Source organism: Typopeltis vanoorti, chromosome 7 (genome assembly GCF_054136105.1).
Source record: "Typopeltis vanoorti isolate ZY-2024b chromosome 7, IOZ_Tvanoo_1.0, whole genome shotgun sequence".
NCBI classification, from domain to species: domain Eukaryota; kingdom Metazoa; phylum Arthropoda; class Arachnida; order Uropygi; family Thelyphonidae; genus Typopeltis; species Typopeltis vanoorti.
Genome location: NC_143555.1, coordinates 32,451,957 through 32,479,562, shown reverse-complemented (window position 1 = coordinate 32,479,562; position 27,606 = coordinate 32,451,957). Strand labels below are relative to the sequence as shown.

At 38.2% G+C, this 27,606-nt stretch overlaps 1 protein-coding gene across 2 annotated transcripts in view; it reads right to left on the bottom strand.

Annotated features, from left to right (window-relative positions):
- LOC150104568 (nucleoside diphosphate kinase 5-like) overlaps nucleotides 1-27,606 on the bottom strand; it is a 122,812-nt gene that overhangs the window by 63,118 nt on the left and 32,088 nt on the right. For both annotated transcript variants that reach the window (XM_090395784.1, XM_090395785.1), the window contains one exon: nucleotides 20,926-21,131. In XM_090395784.1, the coding sequence (XP_090251910.1) occupies nucleotides 20,926-21,131 (206 nt within the window). The remainder of the gene's footprint in view (nucleotides 1-20,925; nucleotides 21,132-27,606) is intronic.

The window sequence follows — 27,606 nt, the reverse complement described above, 5'->3', positions numbered from 1 at the left end:
AAAAAATAAATAAATAAATACTACTAATGGCTGATAAGAATGACATTCTCCCAGATTTTTGATAAGGAGAGGCAAGCAATCCAATTTAAATTAGGGTATATAGTAAGGTTTTGGCACTCTGCTTGAATAAACATCTGAATTTGAAATGGAAATGATGGAGAAGGCAAATTCATGACCAGAAAATTCTGTTATCAGTGTCAACCTGTACTAAACCAGATTTTTTATTAGTGATATATGATTAGTGTTCTTGTAATCTTTTTTCCCACAGAGCACCTAGTTTGTCCAAAGCAGAAGAGGTGACATTTGCAGAGAACTTGAATTCAATATATGCCTGTATGAAGTTCCTCCTGTACCTCCTAGCAGCCTTCATCTAAGGTTAAATGATCTCCTACTAATATATGAATTCAAAATTGAAGAAGGAATCATGCAGGGCTGCCCACTCTGACACTATTTATTGAAAAAATACATAAAACTATAACTATATATGCAAAACAAGTAATTGTCATGGATAACTTTAAATATCCACACATTGATTGGACAGTGATGAAATACAGTATTAGGAGTTACTTGAGGTCCAAGGGTGTTAGATCTGATTATAGTGTCAGAAGGGATTTTAGTTAAATACTAAAATGTCTCTGACTGGTGACAGTGATCATGCTGTAGTGACTTGGGAAGTGGCTAAATTTATGGATTCTTCATTCAGAAAAGGTTACATGCTGAACGACAAAGCAGAAAAGCAGAAAATCTGACCAACTTAGGAGTATACTAGGATCTGTCCAATGGTATTGTTTACTAGATGGGACAGATATTGGCAATTAATTGAAAGCATTTATAATACAATATCAAAATGGGTACCTAGAGTCTGAAGAATAAATAGGAGTGAAATAGATGTGTAATCTTATTAATTATCATTGCGCAAAAAGATATCAGTTATGAAAATTATAAGGAGCAGGCTAGAAAAGTTAAAACTGTTGTACAGAAAGTTAAGTCTGAGTATGAAAAGAAAAAAAAACTGCTTCTGAAAGTTAAAGATACCCAAAAGAATTCTATCATTATGCTGCAACATAAGCATACCATGACCTATGCAGAAGAGATTTCAAAATTATCAACCTGGTGTCTGCAACATTGAGCTCACTGCTACATCTACACTGGATGAAGAAACTCAGGTGTATGAGAAGGAAGTATTACAACTATTGCACAAACTGAATAAGAATTCAACAATATGGGCTAATGGGATATCAGCATGGATGATAAAAAAATTGTTCAGCTGAACTGGCTGTTCCATTAACCAGGCTATATAATTTAAGACCAGAACAGGATGATTTCACAGGAGCAGAAAGAATGTATCATAATCCCTTTGCACAAGTGATATGTCCAACTATCAACATCTCTGGAGTGGTGGTAGAGAAAATTTTGGAGAATATATATTGGAAGAACGACGGTACATTGTGCCCTTCGATTAGAAAAGGCCTAAGTTCAATTCCCGTCATGACAGGAGGAATCTTTATATGGACATTGTCAATTGAAGGTGAGTTAGCCGATCTCATATGGAGGTAGCAGGGTTTTTTCTCCCAGAAACTCGGGTTTTTTATCCCACATACAGATAAATCAGCCCTTCAGAACACACCCAATTTACAGGCAAAAAATACTAGCTGTGGTGGTGATTGTGGGCAGTAGATGGTGTTGGTGTAGATGATTGGTAGTAGAAGTTCGGTGTGGTGGAGACGGGGAGTTGTACAGTGGACGTCCTCCTGCGATGAGTCTTCGGACTCCTTTGAGGTGTCACGAATAATAATAATAACAATATATATATACTTGCAATGTACAGCATGGGTTTACTAAGGGAAAGTGATGTTTGAGCAACTTGCTGATGTTTTATAATAATGTTGACACAGTTAGGCAAGAAAATGGATACACTATGACACATGTAGACTAAATTTACTGAAACTTTTGAACAGGATACAGCATGAAAGACTGTTGAATAAATTGGAATATAGAATATTACCTGAGATAGCATAAACACAGCTGACTGACAAATATCAAAAAAGTAGTATATGGGGGGGGGGGGAGGTGTGAGTCTGCATGATTTAAGGTGAACAGTGTACCATAGGGATCAGCCATTGGTCCACTGTTATTCAATCCTTACATTAATGAGACTGGGATGGATTTGACAGGTGACATACACCTGTTTTCTGATGATGGAAAGATATGTCACTGGATATAGAAAAGCCGCTCACACAGGCAGATACATTCACAAACTATCACCACCCCCTCTCAACAATATGGCATCATTAAAACTCTAACCAATACAGCCTGTAATCTTTGTTCCAGTGAAATCTCTCTTTCAGCCGAACTCAGCCTATCTTTCTTTTGGAGAATATATATTGGAAGAACGACGGTACATTGTGCCCTTCGATTAGAAAAGGCCTAAGTTCAATTCCCGTCATGACAGGAGGAATCTTTATATGGACACACAACCCCTTCCTTTCCAATGGCTACAGTGATTACAGAATTAAAAAAATAATCAATTCCTCCCCTATTCCTCGGCCATCGTTACAGAAGGATTTCAGAAATGCCATCACCATCTCCTCTACATCTGTGGCACATCAGAAAAAATAGCCAGGTCTTTAAAAAGGCACAGCTTCTACACAGCTAATAAGCCCCGCTCGAAACTTGCTCCCCTTATCTGTTCCACCAAAGATCAGTGCCTGGAGTATATAAAGTATCCTATTCCTGCAAGTTGACTTACTTTGGACAGCGAGGTAGATCAGTGACTTTTTCAACTAGCAGAACTTTTTCTGCTAGTTGACTGGAATCACAGTTCCTATCCTACTTTCTTTCCACATTGCCACACTGAAAAGTTCACTCTTTGAAAACACCATATTCAAAGTTTGCGACTGTTCAAAGTTCACTCTTTGAACAGTCATGGATTATCATATCAGTTCAATACTAAAGTACATCACAAACACAAATTAATGTCACCCTTATTGTATGAAAAAAATCTTGTCATATTAACTTCATTTATACTTACAAACAATTCACCCTCAATCGCTGCTATAAACCAAGAAATCACACTCCTGAAAGATGTATCTTTGACAATATCTACAAACAGTTAATATATTGCACCATTCTCTCTGCCCAAAATCATGTGACTTCTTTCCATAGCAACATATCTGTAACCTATACAGTCTTAAAATTCCCATACATTCATACCATCTACAAAGCCACTAAGAGATATTCTAATTACAGAATTGTCTTCACCACCAGTAATAAACTACAATACAGGGTGATCAAAATTAAAGTATCCCTGTTTAAAGCCTTGTGGAATGCTACCCACTGATCCAAATGCTCCAAAACTTTGCATGAATGCATTGTGCAAAAGTGATATCTTAGAGAGAGAAAAAAAAAAAAAAAAACAGTAGTTAAGAAATTCACCATCAGGGGGTGATGAATGTCATACTAGATATAGATATAGTAATTTTTCTGTGTGTGTGTGTGTGTGTGTGTGTGTGTGTGCAAGAATGAAAAAAGCAACACAAGCATAAAAAATACATTTTTATTCACTTCCATTATGCATTCATTGGCTGAACTGTGCAATGTGCTACACTTCCTGGTATGCCACAAAGTGCATCCTTTGCACAGTATGTTTAAAGACAGAATGCAGCAGCCAGTGACTGATGTTGCACACATGCTGCATTATGCTGTCTCTCAGTACTGGCAAGTTATCAAGATAATCGTGATAAATCCTGTCTTTGAGAAATTCATAGCAGAAGTCACAGGGGATCAAGATCAGATTAATGAGGCAGCCATACAGTGGTGAATGCATAGTTGATCACTCTGGCTTCCATGACATGTTCATGAAGAACCTCCTATATGATCGACTGATGTGTGGAGAGCCTCATCCTGCATGAAAATGCTTAAAATCATCAAAAATCATATTGTAATACATCTTGGCAGTAACTGAGCAGGTCATAGGACCCAACTGAAGAATGAAACAACAATGGTCCAATGATAAATGAAGCTATAACCCCACACCAGGCAGTAACTTTGGATGAATGCAAAGGAATTTGTTGAAATGCATGCAGGTTTTTGTAGCCCATACCTGGCAATTGTGTGTATTCACAGCTCTGTTCAGGTGAAAGTGAACCTCATCTCTCAACTTATCTACAGCAATGCAGTGTCTAATTCCACTCAAGCAAGGAATGTTAAAGCAAAATCTTCTGTAGAATTTTACAGACAGTTGTGTAAGGCACATCCACATGTCTTGATACAGCATGTGCACCAGGAACAATACTGTTATTCATAGCCTACTCCACAACAGCAGTAGCAACTTCATCACTTGTTGTGAACTGACTGTTTTGCCAGGTCTTACTCACTACAATCCCATTTCTTCAAAATGACTAATCATTCATCACAGAGCACACGGGGATAGTGGACCTTGTCGGCATTTGTTCAGGAGATAAAATTCACGGAGTGTAGCAATAGCTTTGCAATTGTTTAGGTATAGAGCTTCATGAGTAAAGCACATCAGTGCAAGGTTAGTGCCATCACTGTGGATGGTATTAACATCCAGAACGAAGGGAAAAATTCCATGTCCATCTTTTTTAAACTATTTACATATCATGCAAATCAGCACCTGCTGAGTTGCGTGATACTATGACTTAAAGAGGATTACTTCAATTTTTATCACCCTGTTTATGCACGCGCGCGCACACACAGTTGGGTGATGCCATGCATCATGGGTTTATAAGAGAGAATGGAAATGGCATGCATCAGAAAATTAGTACAATGAGCATGGTGTAAATAACAATGAGGAACTACAACTATAGGGACACAGTAGATTGGAAAAAGAAACAATTGCATGGAAAGAGAGAGAAGAAAATGAAATTGATATTTATACAGCTGCTAAAAGATTAAATACCTGAGACAACATGGTACAGAGAGGACTTGAAATCTGTCAGTGCTGGGAGTAGTATGATGTCATGAATCTAAAAGAGAAAGATGTCAGCAGTGCACTGGATGTGATAAAGTGATGTTTGAAAAACAGTATCAGACAAATAACAAATATGGTATGAAAGGCAAAAGCAGATTATGAAAGGAAACTTGCTAAGCAGGTTAAATAAAATACCAAAGAATTCTTTCATTGTGTAGCAAGTAAAAGGATGTCAGTGCAGTATCTCTATCTTAATGATAGAGTAGATGAAATAGTTCAGTTTACGGATAAGAACAGAAGTAGATTTAGGTTATTGCAGAACCTTAATATAAACATAGCAATGGGATTAGATGAAGTATATTAGCTTGTGTATTATTAGAATGTGCAAGGGAATTGGAACTCCTCTCATCAAGCTGTTTAATTTGAATCTCAATTCTGGGAAGGTGCCAAGGAAGCGGAAAGAGAACAAAATAGTTCCATGGCATAAAGAAAGCTACAAATTATAGGGCAATCAGTATCTCAGAAGTGGTGGTTACTTATTATTATATATTATTATTATTATTAAGAGAGACCTCTAGGGAGTCAGGGCTCATCGAGGGAGGCCACATACTACATGCACCAGCCATCATACTTATTCTTGAATTCCTTCACATTGCTTGCACTCAGGGTGGTGCGTGATTGCAATGGCAATCACGCCAGCCATTGCAATCACACACCACCCTATGAGAGAAAAATCTAGCCCTCACCCCTTCTTAGTAGCATTCATTCTCAGCTTCCAAGGATGCCCTCTTTTCCTTTCCCCACCCTCCATAAATTGAAAAATTCCATCAACTGAAATCCTATATGATGCTTTCAGAAGTTTGTAAGTCTCAATCATATCAGCCAGGGGCAAATTATCCATGCTTGCTGCGCAAGCTCATTAATTGAGAAAGAAGTTATATTTATTTGTTAATAAATGGATGCATGCATTTATAAGCCATTCCATTTAGGCTTTTATTTTTGTAGACAGAAGACGTCTTAAGCTTGCACAGCAATAATTGAGCTTTGTGTTGTGTATCGAAGGCCGATACTTGCTCGTCTAGTCAAAGCTACCTTGGCTTGCTCGGTTGTAGGAACCTCTAGGTCCTTGCAGCAGCATTGTGATTTCATGCGTGTGCATAGCTATTTCACATCGTCTCACTCTGTTGCTTAAACACAGGCCATACGCAGTGAAGGTAGCTCTAGCCAGTGAGCTTCAGCCAGCCTTTACAAGTGTATGTGTTGCTTGGGAAAATTAAGTTACAACCAACTTTTTATGACGATGTTATTGACCAGTTCATAAAGAAGAATTGTAGGGGAATTTGTATTCAAGTAGCTAAATTGAAAAAGATAGAATATCATTTGTAAAATAAATGTTGTATTTGTATAATTAAATATACATAAATTTCAAAATATATAGTTTTAAATTGTCAGTAACTCATTATTCCGCTAATCAGACTTCAATCATCCCTTTCTCCTGTTTGCTAGTGTCTGCAATCTAAAAATTCTCAATCTGTCTTCATCAACACTACTCCACAATCCTAATATCATTTTTAAACACCTCCTTTGCACACTCTCTCCACTATATCAAAATCACTATAGAAACCAGGAGACCAGACCTGCATATACAATACTCCAAGTGAGGACTTAGCAAGGCCTTGTAAAGAGGCAAAATGAACATCCTTGTCTTTACATGTGAACATTCGTTTCAGCATTGCAGTTATCTTTTGAGTTGTATTTGCAATCTTTGATACATGGCTCCTGAACTTCAACGTTCTATCTATTAACACTCCAAGATCCCCTAACCTCATCAGTTTCTTCTAGCATAATCCCACCAATATAATACGACATTGGATATCTAATCATGCCAAAGTGAACGACTTTACATTTACTGACAATGAACTGACATCCATTTTCCCTTGCCCACAATTCCAGCCTATTCAAATCATTCTGCAAGTACTGCATATCAGCAGCATTCCTAATTACCCTACTTATCTTGGCATCATCAGCAAATAGCCGTATGTCGCTTGTCAAATCCTTCCCAATATCACTAATGTACAGCTTGAATAACAGTGGACCAAGCACTGATCCTTGTGATACATCACTGGTTTTACCTTAAATCTTGTAGACTCACAACCCCTGTGTACTACTTTTTCATATCTGTCAGTCAGTCAGCCATCCTCTTATCCACGCTAATTTTCTATAATCCAAACCCATCTTCTCCAATTTATGCAACAGTCTACCATCAAAAGCCTTAGCAAAATCCAAAAGTATCATGGTGTATTCATTCCCCCTTGTCTAGTTCAATGGCAACATTGTTATAGACTGTAAGCAAGTTGCTAAAACAAGACATATCTTAGTAAACCCATATTGCTCATTGCGAAGTAGAGATTCACTGTCAACCCATTCTAAATGCAAGCTCTAACCATTTTTTCCAAAATCTTCACCACAATATACAATCTTTCCATTACTGTGGAATCTTCCTTGTTCTGAGACTCATATTAAATAGCCTGGTCAAAAGAATAGCCAGCTCAGCTGAACACTCTTTTAGCAGACGTGCTGATACATGCCATCAGTCCCTATTGCAGAATTCTTATTTAGTTTGTGCAACAGCTCTAATTCCTTGTACACCTGAGTTTCTTCATCCAGTGAAGAGGTAGCAGTGAGCTCAATGTTGCGTACACCAGGTTGATAACTTTTAACAAAAGGGACACTCATTAGTTGAACAACTTCTTCTGCATCTGTTACCCTCATGGTATCTGCAATTAGAAGTTATTCTTAACTATTCATTCTTTCTTTAGCTTGCAGCCTATCGCTGGAATTCTTGTGGGTTGTCTTTAGCATGCAGAGCCAATTTCTTTTGATACTCATACTTTGCTTTCTGTACAACAGTTGTGACTATTCTAGGCTGCTGCTTATAATTTTCATAATGGACATCATCCTTATGCACATGGTATTCCGTCAACATCATCCTTTTCTTACGAATCTCTTGCTTAATAAGATTACACATCCATTTGACTCCTACCCTATTTATTCTTTGAACTGTTGGGACATATTCTGATATTGCATCATTTAAGTATTTTTTAAATGCTTTCCATGCACTGTCGATATTCTTACCATCAAGCAACCAATCCCATTCCACTCGGTACACTCCTCAGTTGGTCATAATTTCCTTTTCTAATGGAACATTCATAAACTTAGTCACTTCCCAAGTGAATACAGCATGATCACTGTCACCAACCAGAGGCAGAATAGTTATATCTTTAGCTGAAACACCCTTCGACACTATAATCAAATCTAACACTCTTTAACCTCCTGCCACATGCTGCTTGAGGAAGTTATCTTGCAACAGCTCAATAAATTCAGTTTCATTCTTCTCATGTGATTTCACAGGTACCCAATCAATATTTGGTTGGATAATTAAAGTCCACCATTATGATTACTCTTTTCGTGATCATCTTGTCTATTTGGTGATGCATTTCTTTATCTCTACCAACCAATTCACCAGGTCTGTAACAACACCCTACTCTGTTATTGATCTTTTTAGATTCCACCTTACACCAGATGGCTTCAAGCTCAACTGGCACATGATACTGTTAGTAGTAGCACTACAATCATAGGTCTCAACTCTAACTGGATTCAAGTCATTCGATATCATTAGCAGCAAACCCCCTTCTCATCTATCCTCTCTATCCTTCCTCAAAATACTGTACCCTTTACACTCGATACCAGTTAATATGTCTTCTGATAGCCAGGCCTCACTAATGGCTACAATCTGAGGTCCCAACATATTGACCAAGGCAACAAACTCTACCCCTTTGTTTCTGATACTCCTAGCATTTGTGTACAGACATAATAATCTACCTGTATGTTCTTTTCAAGTCTGCAGTCTGCATGACACAGTTGGACAATGTGCAGATCTCTGTTCTTCTGCCTTATACATGTAGACATATTTGCACACATTTGATGGGTCCGAACTGGATGAACACAAAGTAAAAATAGTTCTCTCCTCGTGAACATTTCCATGATAAAGCCCATTCCTATCATTAACACAGTTACATAACATTGTCACTCTTACACTCACATTCTCACCATTCCTCCCTTTATAATTTAGTTTCCCTGACTCTCTGTGTTAGGTCTTACACCATTATTAGTTTTTCAAGACTCCTGATACCGAACGCATTCAGGTGTAGGCCATCCCTCTTCTACAAATCCAATCTTCCCTCAAACTCCACACATCGAAAAACTCACATCCATTCCTTCTACACAGACTAAGCATCAAATCATTTGCAATCATAGCCCTTCTTAATTCATTTTTATCATATCAAGGTAACATACTGACAATTTTCACTTTCTCACTCTTGCCTCTTTCAAGAGGCGAGAGTGAAGAGTGACCCTTTCATGTCCTCTCTCATACTGAATTTATCGCAAGGCGTTAGTACCTACTACGATTACAATCTCTTTTACTATTCTTTTCCGTTTTTGAATTGTTTCCTTTATATTCTTAATTTTCGCTCTGGGAAAACTTGAAGTTATAACTAGCTCATCAATAGCAAGTTTTATTATAGAGTCACCACACCAAATAACATCCTTTTTACAAACAACATCACTTACCTTATTTCCGTTACTTCCTGCTTAATTTTCTTTTTTCTTTTCTTTTCCTCTATGTTCATTTAAACACTTCTCAATTTTTTGTAATTCCTGCATTGTCTCTCTGATGATCTTTATTTTTGCTTATAATCTGCTTTAATTTTACTATTTTGGAGGTTATTCATTTTCGATAACCTCCTCCTATATATCTTATCATAAGCAGCACCCCACCACCACGCTTTCCCCTCCTATCCTGACGAAAAATGCTATACCCAGCGACTTCTATTCCTGTTTTTATATCCTCTTCTGTCAACCACGTCTCAGTGATCGCAATAATTTTTGGCCAGGCTGATGCTATCTGCGCCACCAATTCCTCTCCCTTATTCCGGATACTCCTGGCATTAGTATACAGCATATAAATGCCATTGTTTCTATACCCAGCCTTATCCCTTCTAGACTCCACTGGGCTCAGTGTTACCTGACATTGTCTCCCTTCTCCCAAGTATCCATTCCCACAAGAGGCCACCCCTGCTATCATCCTCCCTGGGACACACTGACTCATTCAGAACAGCAATCTCTCCAGATGCCTACGCCCTTCCTCATTCAAATGTAAACGGTCTCTCGCATACAACTCCTCTCTTTCCTCAAACGCACTCCAAGCATCCACATATACCAGTCCTCTCTTGTCACACATTCTCGCTATTATGCCATTCAATATCACCGCTCTTCTGCTCAGCTCATCATTATCATACCTAGGCAACACGCACACTATTTTTCCTCTCTCTGTCTTCTTCCGTACAGTCTCAAGCAAAAATCTCATATCTCTCGCTGCCCGACTTACATTACCACTCGAGTCATTCGTTCCTACCATCACAATCATCTCATCCACCCTTTCACCTCTCTTAATTGCCATAGCCACCCTTTCTATTGTTCCTCCTGGCAAACACTCCTCACGCATCCTATCTTGAACACCACGGATCATTGAGTCGCCATACATTATACCTCTTACCATTCCCTCGCTCCTATTGTTTCCATTCTCTCCTCTTCTTTCATTCCCATACCTCTCTCTTCTACTGTTTCCATTCTCTCCTCTTCTAGCACTCCCATACATCTCTCTCATTCCCTCTCTCCTACTGTTTCCATTTTCTCCACTTCTAACACTTCCATATCCCTCTCTCATTCTGTCTCTCCTACTACTGTTTCCATCCGCTCGTCTTCTAGCATTCCCATACCTCTCTCTCATTCCATCTCTCCTACCGTTTCCATTCTCTCCTCTTCTAGCACTTCCATATCTCTCTCTCATTCCGTCTCTCCTACTGTTTCCATCCTCTCGTCTGCTAGCATTCCCATACCTCTCTCTCATTCCCTCTCTTCTACTGTTTCCATTCTCTCCTCTTCTAGCACCCCCATACCTCTCACTCATACTCCTTAAATTCTCTCTCTCTCCTACTCTGATTTGCCTTGCATTTATCTCTTCCATTCTCCTAATCTTATCTTTCATACTTCTGCTCTCATTCACTAGACATTCCACCTCCTCTTTCAACTCATCTATCTCCCTCTGCAGGTCAGTCACTCTTAATCTAAATTCACTCTCCCATACAAAACCATCTCCTAAACTTCCACAGTCACTCACACCTTCCACACTATCAACTATTATTTTCTCATTCGCTCCTATCATACTACTTGTCTTCCTATTCTCCGTTCCTGGAGCAACAAAGTCGGATATCGATATATCTAATGTATTTATTTCCTCCAACTGCCTGCATTTGGCGCACATACGCTCTCCACTCTCTTTAACAAGCCACATATGTAATTCCCGAGAAGCATACATGCCGCAAGTACTGCATGCCACAAAGTCCTTTATGATATTGCTAATAATTGAGTTTTTAAATGGCGGAGGACTTGGCGTTACGCCACTTGCGACTGCTGCTGAATCCACCATCATTCCTTACTGCCGAGTAGCGTAATCTTTAATAATTATTCAATTAATAAATAAGAGGGGAAAAAAGTACAAACATCAGAACATTTAAAGTACTAAATATAATTAAATAAACGAAATATAACTAAATACAGTAACTTAGCTTCGTTTTGTCTTCCACCGTTACGCGTTCGATTCCGACGGTACCAACATATATTGTATCGCGACAGCAACTAACTTCCAAAAAAACAACCACTGAAGTACACTCGTATTCAGAGAAACAATTTAGCACTCAAAAACGTAGAAAAACGGGGGAAAAAGCGGACTATTCACCCACAGTGAATAGTGGTGGTGAAAGGTGGCGCAGATAGCATCAGCTTGGCCAAAAATTATTGGGATTATTGAGACGTGGTTGACAGAAGGGATATAACAACAGGAATAGAAGTTGCTGGATATAGCATTTTTCATCAGGATAGCAGGGGAAAGCGTGGTGGTGAGGTACTGCTTATGATAAGTGATGACCTATGTCCTCTAAGAGTGGAAAATTTGGAAGGAAGTGAGACAAATGATTTTGAGAGCGTACGGTGTGAGGTAGAGGTAGGCAAGACAGGATATTTAGTGGGGTGTTGCTACAGACCCAGGAGCACAGAGGATGGGGACCAGGAGATGTTTAGACAGCTAAGTTTGGCAAGTGCAAGAAGAATGATTGTTATGGGAGATTTTAACTTCAGTAGTATAAATTGGAGAGAGGAAGATGCATGTAGCAATAGGGGAATGGAATTTCTAGAATTCTTGAGGGACAAAAGTCTTAGGCAACATGTAACAAAGGAAACAAGAGGTTCAAAAGTTTTGGATTTGGTTATAGCATCAGAAGAGTTGATAATAACTGAGTTGACGTCTCTCCCACCAGTTGGAGAGAGTGACCATATGGTGTTGACATGGAAAATGAATAGACATGCAGGAGTATCAAAGAGACGGGAACTTATGTGGAATTATAAGGCAGGTGATTATAATAGTCTTAGACGTCAACTTCAGGAAGTTTCATGGAGGGAGGAATTGGACAGCCGGGATATCACCAGTGCGTGGGAAATTGTGAAAGAATATTTGTTATCAGCAATGGTAAGTTGTATACCACGAGTGAAGAAGAGGGCACAATTTGGAGTAAATGGATGACAAACAACATTAAACAGGAACTGCATGCGAAAAAGAGGCTATGGAAGAGATATAAGGAGACAGGTGAAGAGAGGATGGGTGAAGAATATAAGACACAGGCCAGAAGAGTGACTCATGTGGTAAGGAAAGCGAAACTGGAATATGAGAGGAGATTGGCCCTAAGATCCAAAGAAAATCCTAGGGAATTTTTTAGCTATGTGGCCAGTAGGAGGAGAAATGACTGTGGAAGAATGATATTGTGGGATAAAAATGGGAATAGAGTGACTGATGCAGAGGACATAGTGGAATTGTTCAATGAACACTTTATTGGAGTATTTCATCCTAGAGGAGTCAGTTTTAATGCTAGAGGGATAGGACTGGTACGAGGTCTGGAGGTACAGGAGGAGAGTGTGTTTCAGATACTGAGTACTCTGGATGTCAGTAAAGCTGTGGGACTGGATGGTATTTCGCCACGAGTTTTGAGAGAATGTGCTAGCGAATTGACAATTCCTTTAACGTGGCTTTACAATGAAAGTCTGGCTTTGGCAAAGGTGCCCAGGGAATGGAAGGAAGTTAAGATAGTGCCATTGCATAAGGGTGGTAACAGACTGGAAGTGTCTAATTATAGGCCAGTCTGTGTGTCATCAGTAGTTGTTAAGATCTTGGAGAAAGTAGTGAGGGACCGTGTACAGCATTGGGCAGATGAGGGTAATGTTATCTGTGAGAATCAACATAGATTTGTGAAAGGACGCTCTTGTTTTAGCAATATGCTAGCCTTTTATAATAAAGTTACAAGAGCATTAGATGAGGGAAAGGCATATACTGCAATTTTCTTAGACTTGGCGAAGGCATTTGACAGGGTGCCACATGATAAGCTGATATTTAAGTTGCAGCACATGGGTCTGGATGTCAGATTGGTCAACTGGATTCAGGATTGGCTGTCTGATAGGTATCAGAGAGTTGTGTATGGTGGAGCAGTTTCCAGGAGGCAGAGGGTTACAAGTGGGGTCCCACAGGGCTCAGTACTAGGACCTATATTGTTTAACCTTTATATCAATGACATAGCCAGTGGATTGCAGGGGGATATTCAGTTGTTTGCGGATGATGCGAAGCTGGGAAGGATTATTAGTAATAGTGCAGATGTGGTAGCCCTGCGAGAGGATTTAAATAAGCTAGATAGATGGGCAAATGAATGGGGGTGTCAGTTTAATGCAGCAAAATGTAAGGTCTTGAGGTTTGGGAAACATCGATGGGATGCTGCATACTCTATGGGAGGAGTTATACTGGAGGAAGTAGGGGAGACAAGAGATCTGGGGTTGATGATTGATAGAAACCTGAAGTTTAGGGGACATATTGCAAAGGTGGTGAAGGTAACACAGAGGATTGCTGCTATTATGAGAAGGACACTGACCTGCAGAGATAAGAGGGTTATCATTCCGTTGTATAAGTCTCTGATCAGACCACACTTGGACTATTGTTCTCAGATTTGGTCCCCAGGATTTGAAGGGGATAAATTAACTGTGGAAAGGATACAAAGACGGATGACAAAGATGGTTTCAGGACTGTACAATGATAGTTATGAGGATCGGCTGAGAGAATGTGGACTGCAGAGTTTGGCGGATAGAAGAAGGAGAGGTGATATGATTGAGACTTTTAAACTGTTGAGAGGTGGTTACAGGGTTGACACTGGGGAGTTCTTTCGCTTGGTTGATCAGCGGGAAGGAGTGATGACAAGAGGCCATCCCTGGAAGTTACGAAAGGAAACTGTGAGCAAGAGGGTAAGGAGTGGTTTCTTTGTGTGGAGGGTGGTTGAGCCGTGGAATGCATTGCCTGATGGAGTGGTGGGAGCGAGAACGGTCAGTGACTTTAAAGAGTGGTATGATAAACTTTGTGTTTCTCAGGGGGGGACCTCCCCTCAATGAGTCTTGACAGACTTTATGTCTTAGGAAGGACCTCCCTCGATGAGTCTTTTGACTCCTTGGAGGCCTGAATAATAATAATAATAATAATAATAATCTCCAATAACCTCGTTACCGGGGCTAGCCTTCTTGTTCTCAACTGCACTGCTCTTCTCAGCATTACATTTCTTGTGCATTTTTGCTGCCATTCTAAATTTATACTTATCATTGAAATATCATAATAAAAATATGTTATAAAACACTAATTTTCCAAGGAAGAAACACAATAAAACAGACAAAAATCACCAATTTTACACAAGCGCTAAATTCACCAACCGACCACAATGTATCCTAAAACCAATGGTTAAGGTATTGGAGAAGTTGGTAAAAGATAGAATTTAGTACTGGATGAACAGAAATATGATGTTTTGTAAGAGAGCAACACAGTTTGTGAAGAGTAGTTCTTGGATTAGTAATTTGCTTACTTTTTATAATAAAATGACAACTGAATGTGATAAAGGAAATAACTACTTAGTGATACTGAGATTACACATGGGAAGTATGCCATAAATAGTAGAAAAGAGAGATTGATGCACGGCTGGTGATTGGTGATAAGAAGGTGGTTGACCACATATATCAAACAGTGGAGTGTATGAGAGAGTTGAGTACAGGAGAAGTCAGGTGACAAGCGGTGTACTGCAAGGCTCAGTACTTGGTCCTCTACTGTTTAATTTATACATCAATATAGGAAATGATTTAAGGGAAAAGTCAATTGTTTGTTGATAATGCAAAGCTAGAAAGAATGGTAGCCAATAATGATGTAAAGATCCTACAGGATGACTTAATTAGACTGTCAGTCTGGGCAAAAGTAAATGGTTCTCAGTGTGGGGGGGAAGGCCAGGGACTTGGGAAGGGGGATTTTTGTGGACAGGAAGTTGAAGTTTAGAGGACATATACTGCAAAGGTGGCCAAAACAGCACATCATATTACATACCCATTGAAGAACACACTGACAACTGGGATAAAGAGGTTATTAGTCCTCTTTATAAGGCCACATCCAGATTACTGTGCACAAATCTGCTTCCCTGTATTCCATGAAAATGAAAAGGTGGTGGAAAGCATCCATAGGTAAATGATAAAGATTGTAGCAGATCTATGGAATAATACTCCTTATGAGAACAGATTCCATCTGCTTTACAGGATCAAAATGGAGAAAAACATACTAATAGAAAAAGGATAGAAACAATTGTGCAGAATTTTTATAATGATCTCTATGCAACTAAGTGCCAAGCAGAACCTATCATTCCAAAACTAAGCAATATACCAGATGTACTTCCAGAAGAAATAGAACATGCACTTAAGAAAATGAGTAAAGGTAAAGCGTAAGGACTTAATCATGTTAAGGCTGAAGAAATCCAACAAGGTGGACCAATTATTTTCAAACCGTTGGCTGCCAGATTCACGTGATACTTCAAAGAAAGAAAGATTCCAGAAGAATGGAAGACTTCATAAACCATTCTTCTATTCAAAAAAAAAGGAACAAGGAAGACATAAAAAACTATCGTCCAATCTGTCTACTCTCTCACATATATAAAATCATGATCAGAGTAATACTGAACAGAATCCAAAACACTCTCGAAGACAACTCCGGTAGAGAGCAGGCAGGATTCAGAAGAGGCCTCTCCACAATAGATCATATCCAGGTCATTTCACAACTAACAGAAAATTTCAGAGAATACCGAATCCCTCTATGTTTCCTCTTTATTGATTTTAAAAAAGCATTTCATACCATAGAACACAATGCAGTCATCAGTGCCTTACTGGATATAAATGTGGATCCTACTTACATCCACATGATAAAAGAAATTAACAAAAAATCAGACCACACAAATAACCCTATTTGATCAACCTATAAATATAGATATAAAGAGAGGGGTCTGCCAAGGCGATGTGATCTCCCCAAATCCAGGGCCGGCTCCACCGATGGTGTAAGACATTCATTTGCACGGGACGGCAAAGTTGGCATAAACTATGCGAAAAATAAGGGAGAAGGGGCAGCAAAATATGCTACTGCATTGGGCGACTATACTAAAAATAAGGGAGAAGGGTAAGTAAAATATGCCACTGCACGGGGCGGCAAAATTCCTAGGGGCGACCCTGCCCAAATCTATTTATCAGCACTTTAGAATACATTCTGGAAAAAATAGACCTAAACGGAAGAATAAGCATAGATGGTGAAAAACTACAAATCCTTATGTTTGCCGATGATCTAGTACTGATATCCCACAACCCAAAAGACCTAGAAGAAATGGGTGAAAAAGTATACACAAACAGCAGTAAGATAGGCTTAGAAATGAATCTAGAAAAAACAAAATGGATCAAAAACATCTACACAAGTGACAGTCACCTATGTATTGATAACATCCCTATAGAACAAGTTGACTCCTACAATTACTTAGGACAAACAATAAAAATGAATAATGATTTATATGAAGAACTAGCAAAAAGAAAGAAAGCTGCATGGCTATCTGTCAACAGACTAAAAGAAACACTTACTGATCCAAATCTTGACATCTCTGTGAAGGCAAAACTATTTAATAGTGACATACTTCCATCATCATTCACATATGGATCAGAAACATGGAACACAACAAGAAAAGAAGAAGAAACTCTCAGAATAACTCGACGTGCAATAGAACACAGGATTTGTAACATCAGCAAAATGGAACATGTTAGAAATACGGAACTAAGAAAGAGATCAGGCATAAAAGATGTGGTGACTGCAGTATATGAAAGCAAGATGAGATAGGCAGGTCATATAGCCAGACTCAGGGATAACAGATGGACATATAGAATACTCAACTGGCAACCAAGAATAAAAAGAAAAGCAGGAAGACCACCTACAAGATGGGAAGATCCACTAGTGAAATCTATGGGTATAACATAGAAGAGAGTGGCTCAAGATCGAGATCGTTGGAGGCATCTTTGTGACCTGCACTCATGGAGAAATCCTGAGTGAAACAGGTTCATCAAGGTAATGAGAACAGATTCAAGGTCTGTGGGCTTCAAAAACTAGCTGACAGGCAAAAAAAGGAACATGACAGAAGTATAAAATTATTAAATAAGTTATAAAGGAATGATACCAAAGACTTTTATCGGTATATAGCAGGAAGAGGGAAGAACAAATCACCCCTAGCAATTGCATAATAGTATGGATTGTCAAAAGAGTGATTGAGCAAGATTTCTTGCTTGGAGAATGAATGAATGAATGGAATGGGTATTCAGAGGTGGTTGTAAGTATTTCATTAATGAATGAGTTCAAGAAGAGGTATTGTGTAATCAATGGAACGATTCCATTGGTTTACACAATAGAATTGTGTAAACAATGAGGATTTGACTCAATGGAAAAGCATGAAAAATAATAATGATTTAATAATCTTTCTGGATGTTTGGAATTACTCCAAACATCCAGAATATTTTTATCATTAGTTTTCATGTCACCTTTATCTGATTCCTTTCAGGCACTGTTTCCTCCATTTCTAAGCTTTTTCAATAGCGTTCAGAACATTTTGTCACCTTCCTAATATTTATTTCCTATATTCTTATCACAGTCCACCCTCTCTGGCTGAATCAATCACTCAATCAATCAATTTAACCAATAATAATCATAATAATTTTTTTTGAGAGAGAGAGAGAGAGAAAAAAAAATGTCAGTGAGGGCTTTGGCTCTTGTTTTCAAACCTTTTCATTTTTTTCTTCAATAATATTTATATACAGGGTGGCTGTAATTAAAGAGGAGGTGTTAATAGTAGTGAAAAATGTATTGGATGAAATTTGGTGTAACCAAACTTGGTGTATGTATACTCGGGAACATGGGGATTTTATTTACAAAAGATGAAGAAGAGACAAGAGATCTGGAATGATAGAAAACTGAAATTCAGATAATATATTGCGAAGGTGGTGAAGGAAACCCAGAGGAAAACTGAGAAGGACCTGTAGAGATAAAAGAGTTATCGTTCCATTGTATAAGACCCTGATCAGACCACACTTAGACTATTGTTCTCAAATTTGGTCCCCAGGATTTGAAGGGGATAAATTAACTGTGGAAAGGGTACAGATGAGGACAAAACAGATGGTTTCAGGACTGTACAATGTTAGTTATGAGGATTAGCTGAGGGAATGTGGACTGCAGAGTTTGGTAGATAGAAGGAGAGGTGATATGATTGAGACTTTTAAACTGTTGAAAGGTAGTTACAGGGTTAACACTAGGGAGTTCTTCTGCTTGGTGGAACAGCAGGAAGGAGCAATGACAAGGGACCATCCCTGAAAGTTGCAAAATGAAGCTGTGAGCAAGAAGGTGAGGAGTGGTTTCTTTGCATGGAGGGTGGTTGAATCATGGAATGCATTGCCTGATAGAGTGGTAAAAGCAGGAATGATCAATGAGTTCGATGAGTGGTATGATTGACTTTGTGTATCCTGGGAAGGACCTCCCATGATAAGTCTTTTGACTCCATGGAGGCCTGAATAATAATAATAATAATAATAAATAGTACAAAATGGTGCCACCAGGGGATATTTGACACTATAAGCACATGGTTTGGGATTAATTAAACAGTAATGGACACAACTAATCAATTTTTGTGTTTGCTTACAGATGTGGTTCAATATGTTCTCCTTTCAGATGTTCTAGGAACTGCATTCAGCGAATGATGTTTTCCACAACGGAACACAACAGATCTGTATTGATTTGCCTTACATGATGCGTTATTCAGGCTTTCAAGGTTGCTAAATTAAGAATATGTCATTCACACACCACACATTTCAGATGGACTCGCAAGTCACGGGGGTTGAGATCAGGTGAACGAGATGGCCATGTTGTGGGAAATGCACGACTAATCACTGTGTTCTGTGAAATGTTTTCATAAAATTCATTGTACCAAAATCCATTATGAGGTGGTGATCCATCCTGTATGAAGAGTCAAGACATCTTCACCTGCAGTTGTGGAACAACAAAGTTCTGCAGCATCTCTTGATACCTAACAGCAGAGATGGTATAAGTCACTGATCCTGTCGGGCAAAGTTCTTTGAAAAAGTACGTACCAATAATAAACGATGTAGTTAAACCAAACCACACTGACATTCAGAGTGGTGTAAAGGGGTCTGATGAAACACATGATGGTTATTTGAAGCCCAAATGCAGCAACTGTGCAAGTTAAAACTACCATTCAGATAATAATGTGCCTCATCACTCCACAAGACCTTCTACAACCGTGCATCATCCACCTCCAGTCAAGTAAAGAATGTCAGAGCAAACTGCAGTGAAGTTTCCACATCACCATAGAGCAAAGCTTGAGTATGGGAGATCTTGTAGGGGAACACCTCAGTATTTGAAGCAGGATTTTCCACCCAGTTGAGTATGGCATGTCCAGTTGCCTTGATATTGCCCGGGCACTGCTGGACCCTTGTGCATTTATTCAATCATTCCGTGTTCCATGATGGCATTTGTAACTTCATCAATTTGTTGATTAATAATTGTTTGCATCTTCATCCTGGCCTCACTGCTAAAGATCCTCTATTTTCAGATCATAAAATCATTTTTCTAAGATTTGTTATTGGGCCCTTTTCTCCTATCCTTCAAATGCCAGAATTCTTGAAGCGTGACATTAACGTTACTGCATTGTTGAGAGTAAAGCTTGACTAGTAACACACTTTCCAGTAATCAGTAATGTGAGATCCACAGCTCTTCAGTCTTATCAGAATGACACAAATCCATTTCAGTCTTCCTTATATCGACCAACTCATCACTAGAAACAGTGGGATTATGCAAATATCATATGTCCCCTAGTGGAAAAATTTTGTATTATTTTTTATCTTCTGTAAATAAAACATCCATATTCCAAAGTACTTACACCAAGTTTGACTGAATTTTATCCAATATATTTCTGCTACAGGGAACTGAACACCTCCTCTTTAATTATGGCTACCCTGCATTTGAGTTGACATTTCATCTCTGAAGCTACTTAACCATCATTCTTTTTAAAACTTTCTTACACATTTTTTTTTTTTCAATATGAGATTTTATCCTACTCAAAACTAAATAGTGATCACTTCCTAGTTCAAATCTCCTACCTGAACCAACATGAAAATATTGCTATAAACTTCAAGACAATGAGATTTTCTTATTTTTTTGTCTTCTCTCCATGTAAATTTACATACATTCATGTTGGAACATAGAGATAGTTATAACAAAGTCCATGTCCTGAACAGAAATTCTCGGTACTTACCATAATAATTAACTTTGTTCTGTTTTTAATTTTCTCAACATATAGACATGTGTTGAGAAAAGTGTGAAATGATGTATGTTTATATTTCTATATAACCAATAGATATGTTTAAACACTAATTTTAAATTTTACCTGTCAGGAGAGATTTTTTTAGCATCTGATGGTTTGGTAGGTCCAATAATATTTCTCCAATATGCTATAGCATTCTCTCGTACTAAAACCATTACTATAATGGAGCCACTGGACATAAATTCCACTAAGCCTTGGAAGAATGGTTTTCCTTCATGTTCAGAATAAAATTCTGCTGCTTGTTCTTCACTCAGTTGTAATCTTCGCTTCTAAACACAATGAAGAAAGTAAAATCAGAATACCATAGAACAATAAGCAAACAATCCAAAAAAATTTCAGGGAGGTATTCTTATTGGAAGCAGAAGAAAAATTATTATGAAAGAATAACAGTTATTATCATGCTGGTATCGGCATGGAGCAATAAAATTCATTGTAGGTGATCCATTAACTATTATTCACACAATACTTATTATACAGTGGTGTAGAAAAACTAAGGACAAACTACATTTTTACTTGTATATGAAAACATTTTTATGACTACAGTCAAATGTGGACATAAATTTATTGCCAGCATACTAATAAATTATATTATATAAAAAAGGCGTTACAAATTAAATTTCAATACATTTTTGGCAAAAAGTTATAAATTTCTTAAGGATGTAGATAAGGAATTAATGTACAATGCTTACAAAAAAGCTATGCAAAAAGACATTTCAGTATGGAATATGTCCACCCCAAACTGCAATGCAGCTCTCACAATGATCTACCATGCTTGGCACCAAGAGATTCAGAAGTTCTTGAGACAAACTGGCCCACTCCTCCTTCTGAACAGGGATAAGGTCTTATTTGTTTGTATGGAGGGGAATTTCGAGCAACAACATGTTTTCTTATTGTGTTTCAAACGTGTTCTATAGGGATTGAGATCTAGGGACTGTAATGGCCACTCAATTCAATTAATATCCTCAGTCTCGAGATGTATCTCCACTGTTCGTGTATGATGTAGTGTGGCAGTGTCATCCAAAAAAATTAATTCTTTGCTTACAGTACCATGGAACAAGTGAACATGAAGAACTTCATTCCAATATCATTCACCAGTCATAGTACCTTTTTCCAGCACTTGTAGCTCGGTACGTCCATTAAGCATAATACCTCCCAACACTAGCGCATCTGTCCCTTTCAAGAACATTTTCATGAGGGTAAGCAGTACCATTTTCAAGACAGATAAAATGTCATCTAGAATTGAACATCTAGAAATGTCATAAATATCATTCATAAAAATTGGACAAGACACCAATGGGCTAAAATAGATAAACAATGCTCATCTGTAAAGAGTACCTACCTTAGACTATTGGTGTCTTGTCTAATTTTCATGGATATGAAACTGGCTTTTGACAGGATACCCCCATGGAACACTGTTACGCAAATTGGAGCAGATGGGAATGGATAATAAATTGGTGATATGGATAGGAGAATGGCTCAGGGAGAGATACCATAAGGTGGTGTATGGAGGAGCCGAGTCCAGAATGAAGCAGGTGAGCAGTATGTGCTTGGGCCATTGTTGTTTAATTTGTATATAAATGATATAGGAAATTGCTTAAAGGGATATATTCAGTTGTTTTCTAATGCAAAGTTGGGTAGCGCAATAAAAAATTAAGCTGATGTTGAAAGTTTGCAGGATGATTTAAATAAGCTGGTAAAATGGGCAAAAGATAATGGATGTCAGTTCAATGTGAAAAAGTGTAAAGTCTTGCATTTTGGGATTAAAAGATTACCAGCTGTGTACTACATTGATGGAAAGGTACTCCAAGAGATTGATGAGGCTAGGGACTTAGGGGTATTGGTAGATAAGGAGATGAAGTTCAGAGGACACATTGCTAAGGTGTCCAAGATTGCACATAGGATTACTTGGTTGTTGAGGAACACACTGACATCCAGAGATAAAGAGGTTATTATTCCCCTTTATAAAGCATTGATACTTCCACATTTGGATTACTGTGCTCAGGTCTGGTCACCTGGATTCCTTGGAGATGAGGAGGCTGTGGAGAGGGTTCAGAGAAGAGTGACCAAGTTGGTGAGTGATGTAAAACATGCTCCCTACATTGATAGACTGAGAGCTTGTGGATTGCAGAGATTGGTTGATAGGCGAAGCAGAGGAGATATGATAGAAACATTTAAATTACTGAAAGGTTTTTGTAGGGGACATGTTTCAGCTGTGTGATAGTGATGGAAGAACAGAGGTCGTCTCTGAAAATTAAAGAAGAGTGTAGTCAACAAGGGTGTGAGAACAAGGTTTTTTGCCTGGAGGGTGGTGGATGAGTGGAATTCATTGCCTGACCTAGTTGTGAGCCCTTCATCTGTAAATGAATTCAAGAATAGATATGACAGATATTGTTTTGCTAGTTTGGGTCTCACACGATGAGTCTACTGACTCCATGGAGATACCCGTAATAATAATAATAATAATAATAATAATAATGAAAACATGCTCTGCGATGAGATGTAGATAAAGGGATGCAAACAACATGCCTTCAGACATATAGGCCTATTTGTTGCAGATGTCTTAATAACAGTTTGTCACGATATCTCTATCATTGTTTTAAACCAAAGGCAGAAAACCTGCCTTTGGTTTAAGACAATGCTCAGAGACTGGATACAATGCTATGTGAGATTTGAAACTCTCTGGCAGTATCAGTAATTCTGCTGCCTTATTCAAGCTTTCCAATAATCCTTCCCCACACGAAAAAATCTAGATGATGTGTTTTAGATATTACAAGACATCCAAGTTTGCAACTTTATTCCTTCACGAAAAGGGATTCCTTCAAATACAATTCGCTTAGGTAGTGCCTTTTGCCTTTTATCCTGTAAAGTACTACATGATCCCTTTGAAAACAATTTGAAAATTTGAATGTGTACCTGCTTTCTACTCGAAATCATCAATTATTATTATATTATTCCTGATATCTCCAAGGAGTCTGAAGACTCATCGCGGGAGGACACGTACAACTGTCTCAACTACTACACCAAACCTCTACTACAAATCATCTCCATCAACGCCATCTACCGCCCACCTCCACCACAACTATTAATTTTGCCTGCAAATTGTGCGTGCTCTGAAGGGCCGATTTGTCTCTATGCGGGATGAAAAATCCGAGTTTCTGAGAGAATTTTATGAAAATTTCCACAGGCTTATTCTTCAGAATTTATGATAATCTTCAGAAATAGTGTTCGTTCTTAGGTTTTGGATACCAGTGTACCTCTCCTTGCAGTTATTCACTGTCAGTGTAGTCACAACTCCCTCTGCAATCCATTCAGTCATTTGTCACTCTCAATGCACAAAATTTAGTCAGCATATCTAACTACTGTCTTATGCATTTAGGGGGCGACCTCTATTTCTCTCCCTACTCATCATATACTGAAAAAAATTTTTTGTAGTAACCTTATAAATTCCCTGTAGTAATTTTGAAGTTTGAATCAAATCTCCTCTTTTCACCTGTCAGCTAAACAGTATAACAACTATAGATACAAGGGATAGGTACTATATTCTTATTTACCATGATGCATCCAAGGCATACATCAAATAAAATAAAGTATTTTATCATTTAACTAAATTTAACTAAAAGTTAAACACAACTACTAGCATCGATGATGCTAATGAAATCTTAACAAAATCTACCTTGAATTGTGCACTAGAAATTGGAGGTGTAAAAAGGCACCAAAGAGACGAAAAAATAAGACAGGAAACCTTAGATTTAATGAAGAAAAGAAGATATGAAAAGAGATTTGAATGACACCAATAAATAGAATATGCAGAAATTTGTAAAACTATATGTAAAAGGATGAAACATGAAATTAGATCATATAATACTAGGAAAATTAAAGAAACAACAGAAAACAATAATAATATGAAGGTCCCAAGACGAACATTATCAGTTGGAACAAAGGAAATAGCTACTGTAAGAGGAAAAAATGGTGAACTTATAAAATAGAGATGCAATAATCAAAAGAATTCAGGAATTTTATACTGAACTCTATGAAGACAAAGACCGAGACATCCAAGAATCATCGATGGATAACTCGAGTGAGGAAGAACACGATGCACCTGAGATCTTACAAGGTGAAGTGGAAATGAAGAATGGAAAGGCCCCAGGAGAAGTTGGAATTAAGATAGACTTCTTAAAGATGGGAGGAAACCCTGTTATCAAACAGCTAACTAAACTCTTTAATAAATGCCTAAAACAGAGAAAAATTCTAAAAAATTGGAAAAATTCACTTCTAATATTAATTTTTAAAAAGGGCAATAAGGAAGAAATTAAAAACTACAGACCTATAAGCCTACTCCCCACCATATATAAAGTCTTCACAAAAATTATAAATAATAGAATAAAATCTAAACTAGAGGGAATGCAATCCTATGAACAAGCTGGATTTAGAAAGAATTACAATACTTTGGACCATATTCACACATTAAGATAGCTCATTGAAAAATCAATTGAATACAATAAACCGTTATGTCTGGCCTATATAGACTATGAAAAAGCATTCGATTCAGTTAAAACATCTACAACACTAAAAGCACTCGAAACCCAGAAAACTGAGAAACCATATTTACAATAATGCAACTTCTGTAATTAAATTATATAAAAACAGTGAAAAGTTCCCAATACAAAAAGGCATCTCACAAGGCGACACCATATCTCACAATGCATAAAGAGGAAGTCTTTAGAAGCCTTGATTGGGAAACAAAAGGAATAAACATAAATGGAGAAAGGCTGCATCATCTGAAATTTGCAGATGATATTATCCTAATAGCAGATAATCTTGAAGATCTGGAAGAGAGTGATTAAATCAGCTAAATGAAGCCTCCAGAGTAATTTGATTAAAAATAATGATGAATAAATACATAAACCATAGAACTATCAAAGTTGAAACCATGAAATAGAACAAGTCACTTCATATGTATATTTGGGAAAATTGTTATCCTTTTAGGATTGCAGAAAGAAAAGAGATTGAATGAAGAATTCACCTTGATTGATTGATTGATTGATTGATTGATTGATTGATTGATTGATTGATTGATGGATGGATGGATGGATGGATGGATGGATGGATGGATGGATGGATGGATGGATGGATGGATGGATGGATGGATGGATGGATGGATGGATGGATGGATGGATGGATGGATGGATGGATGGATGGATGGATGGATGGATGGATGGATGGATGGATGGATGGATGGATGGATGGATGGATGGATGGATGGATGGATGGATGGATGGATGGATGGATGGATGGATGGATGGATGGATGGATGGATGGATGGATGGATGGATGGATGGATGGATGGATGGATGGATGGATGGATGGATGGATGGATGGATGGATGGATGGATGGATGGATGGATGGATGGATGGATGGATGGATGGATGGATGGATGGATGGATGGATGGATGGATGGATGGATGGATGGATGGATGGATGGATGGATGGATGGATGGATGGATGGATGGATGGATGGATGGATGGATGGATGGATGGATGGATGGATGGATGGATGGATGGATGGATGGATGGATGGATGGATGGATGGATGGATGGATGGATGGATGGATGGATGGATGGATGGATGGATGGATGGATGGATGGATGGATGGATGGATGGATGGATGGATGGATGGATGGATGGATGGATGGATGGATGGATGGATGGATGGATGGATGGATGGATGGATGGATGGATGGATGGATGGCTTATGGGGAAAATGAGAGATATATTCAGAAGTAACATCCCTATGAGTCTAAAAAGGAAAGCTTTTGACCAGTGCATACTTCCTGTCCTAACACATGGAGAAGAAACATGAACTTTAACAGAAGCCCTAAACAAAAAGCTGAGAACAATACAACATCGCATGGAGAGAAGTATGCTAAAAATAACATTAAGAGATAGGAAGACAAATACCTCGATAAGATCTCAAACAGATGTCATGGATATTGTAAAATACTTTAAACAGGCTAAGTGGAGATGGTCTAGAAAAACAACAGAGTGGAGACCAATGGATGGAGCAAGACAAAGAGGAAGACTGAGAAGAAGGTGGAGGGATAAACTGGAACAAATTGCACGAGTGAGTTGGATGGGAGAGGCGGAAAACCGAGTGGTCTGGAAAATCATGGGGGAGACCTTCATCGAGCAGTGGACAGAACAAAAAGGTTGAAGAAAAAGAACTATGCACAGGGCCGGCGGAAGCGGGCATGCGGTGCATGCCCGCTTACTAAAAAATTTAAAATTAAAACAAACAGCCATCAGAACCGTGATGGGAAAGTAAAATTAATGCAATCCACCCTCTTGAATATCAGCTAGGAGAAATTTACGATGCACTTTTTGAAATTTTAAATAATGAAAATTTTAATAAAGAAACTCAGCATGAAGCACAAACCTTATGTGCTAAAATAAAGGACTACAAATTTATTTGCTCTCTTATAACTGGGCATGATTTACTTAATAGAATAAACTCTGTGAGTAAAATGCTTCAAGACAAAAATATGAACATTACACTTGCTTTAGAATCTATCGAAAACTTCAAAATATTCTTACAAGAGTATTGATCTGATACAAATTTTAAAGAAGTTCTAAAAACAGCAAAAGAACTGAGTGAAGAGGTGGATGGAGAACAAGAATTTAAAACTGGGGTACGTAAGTTCGACGACGAATCATGACAAAACGCCACATCACCAGAAGATAAATT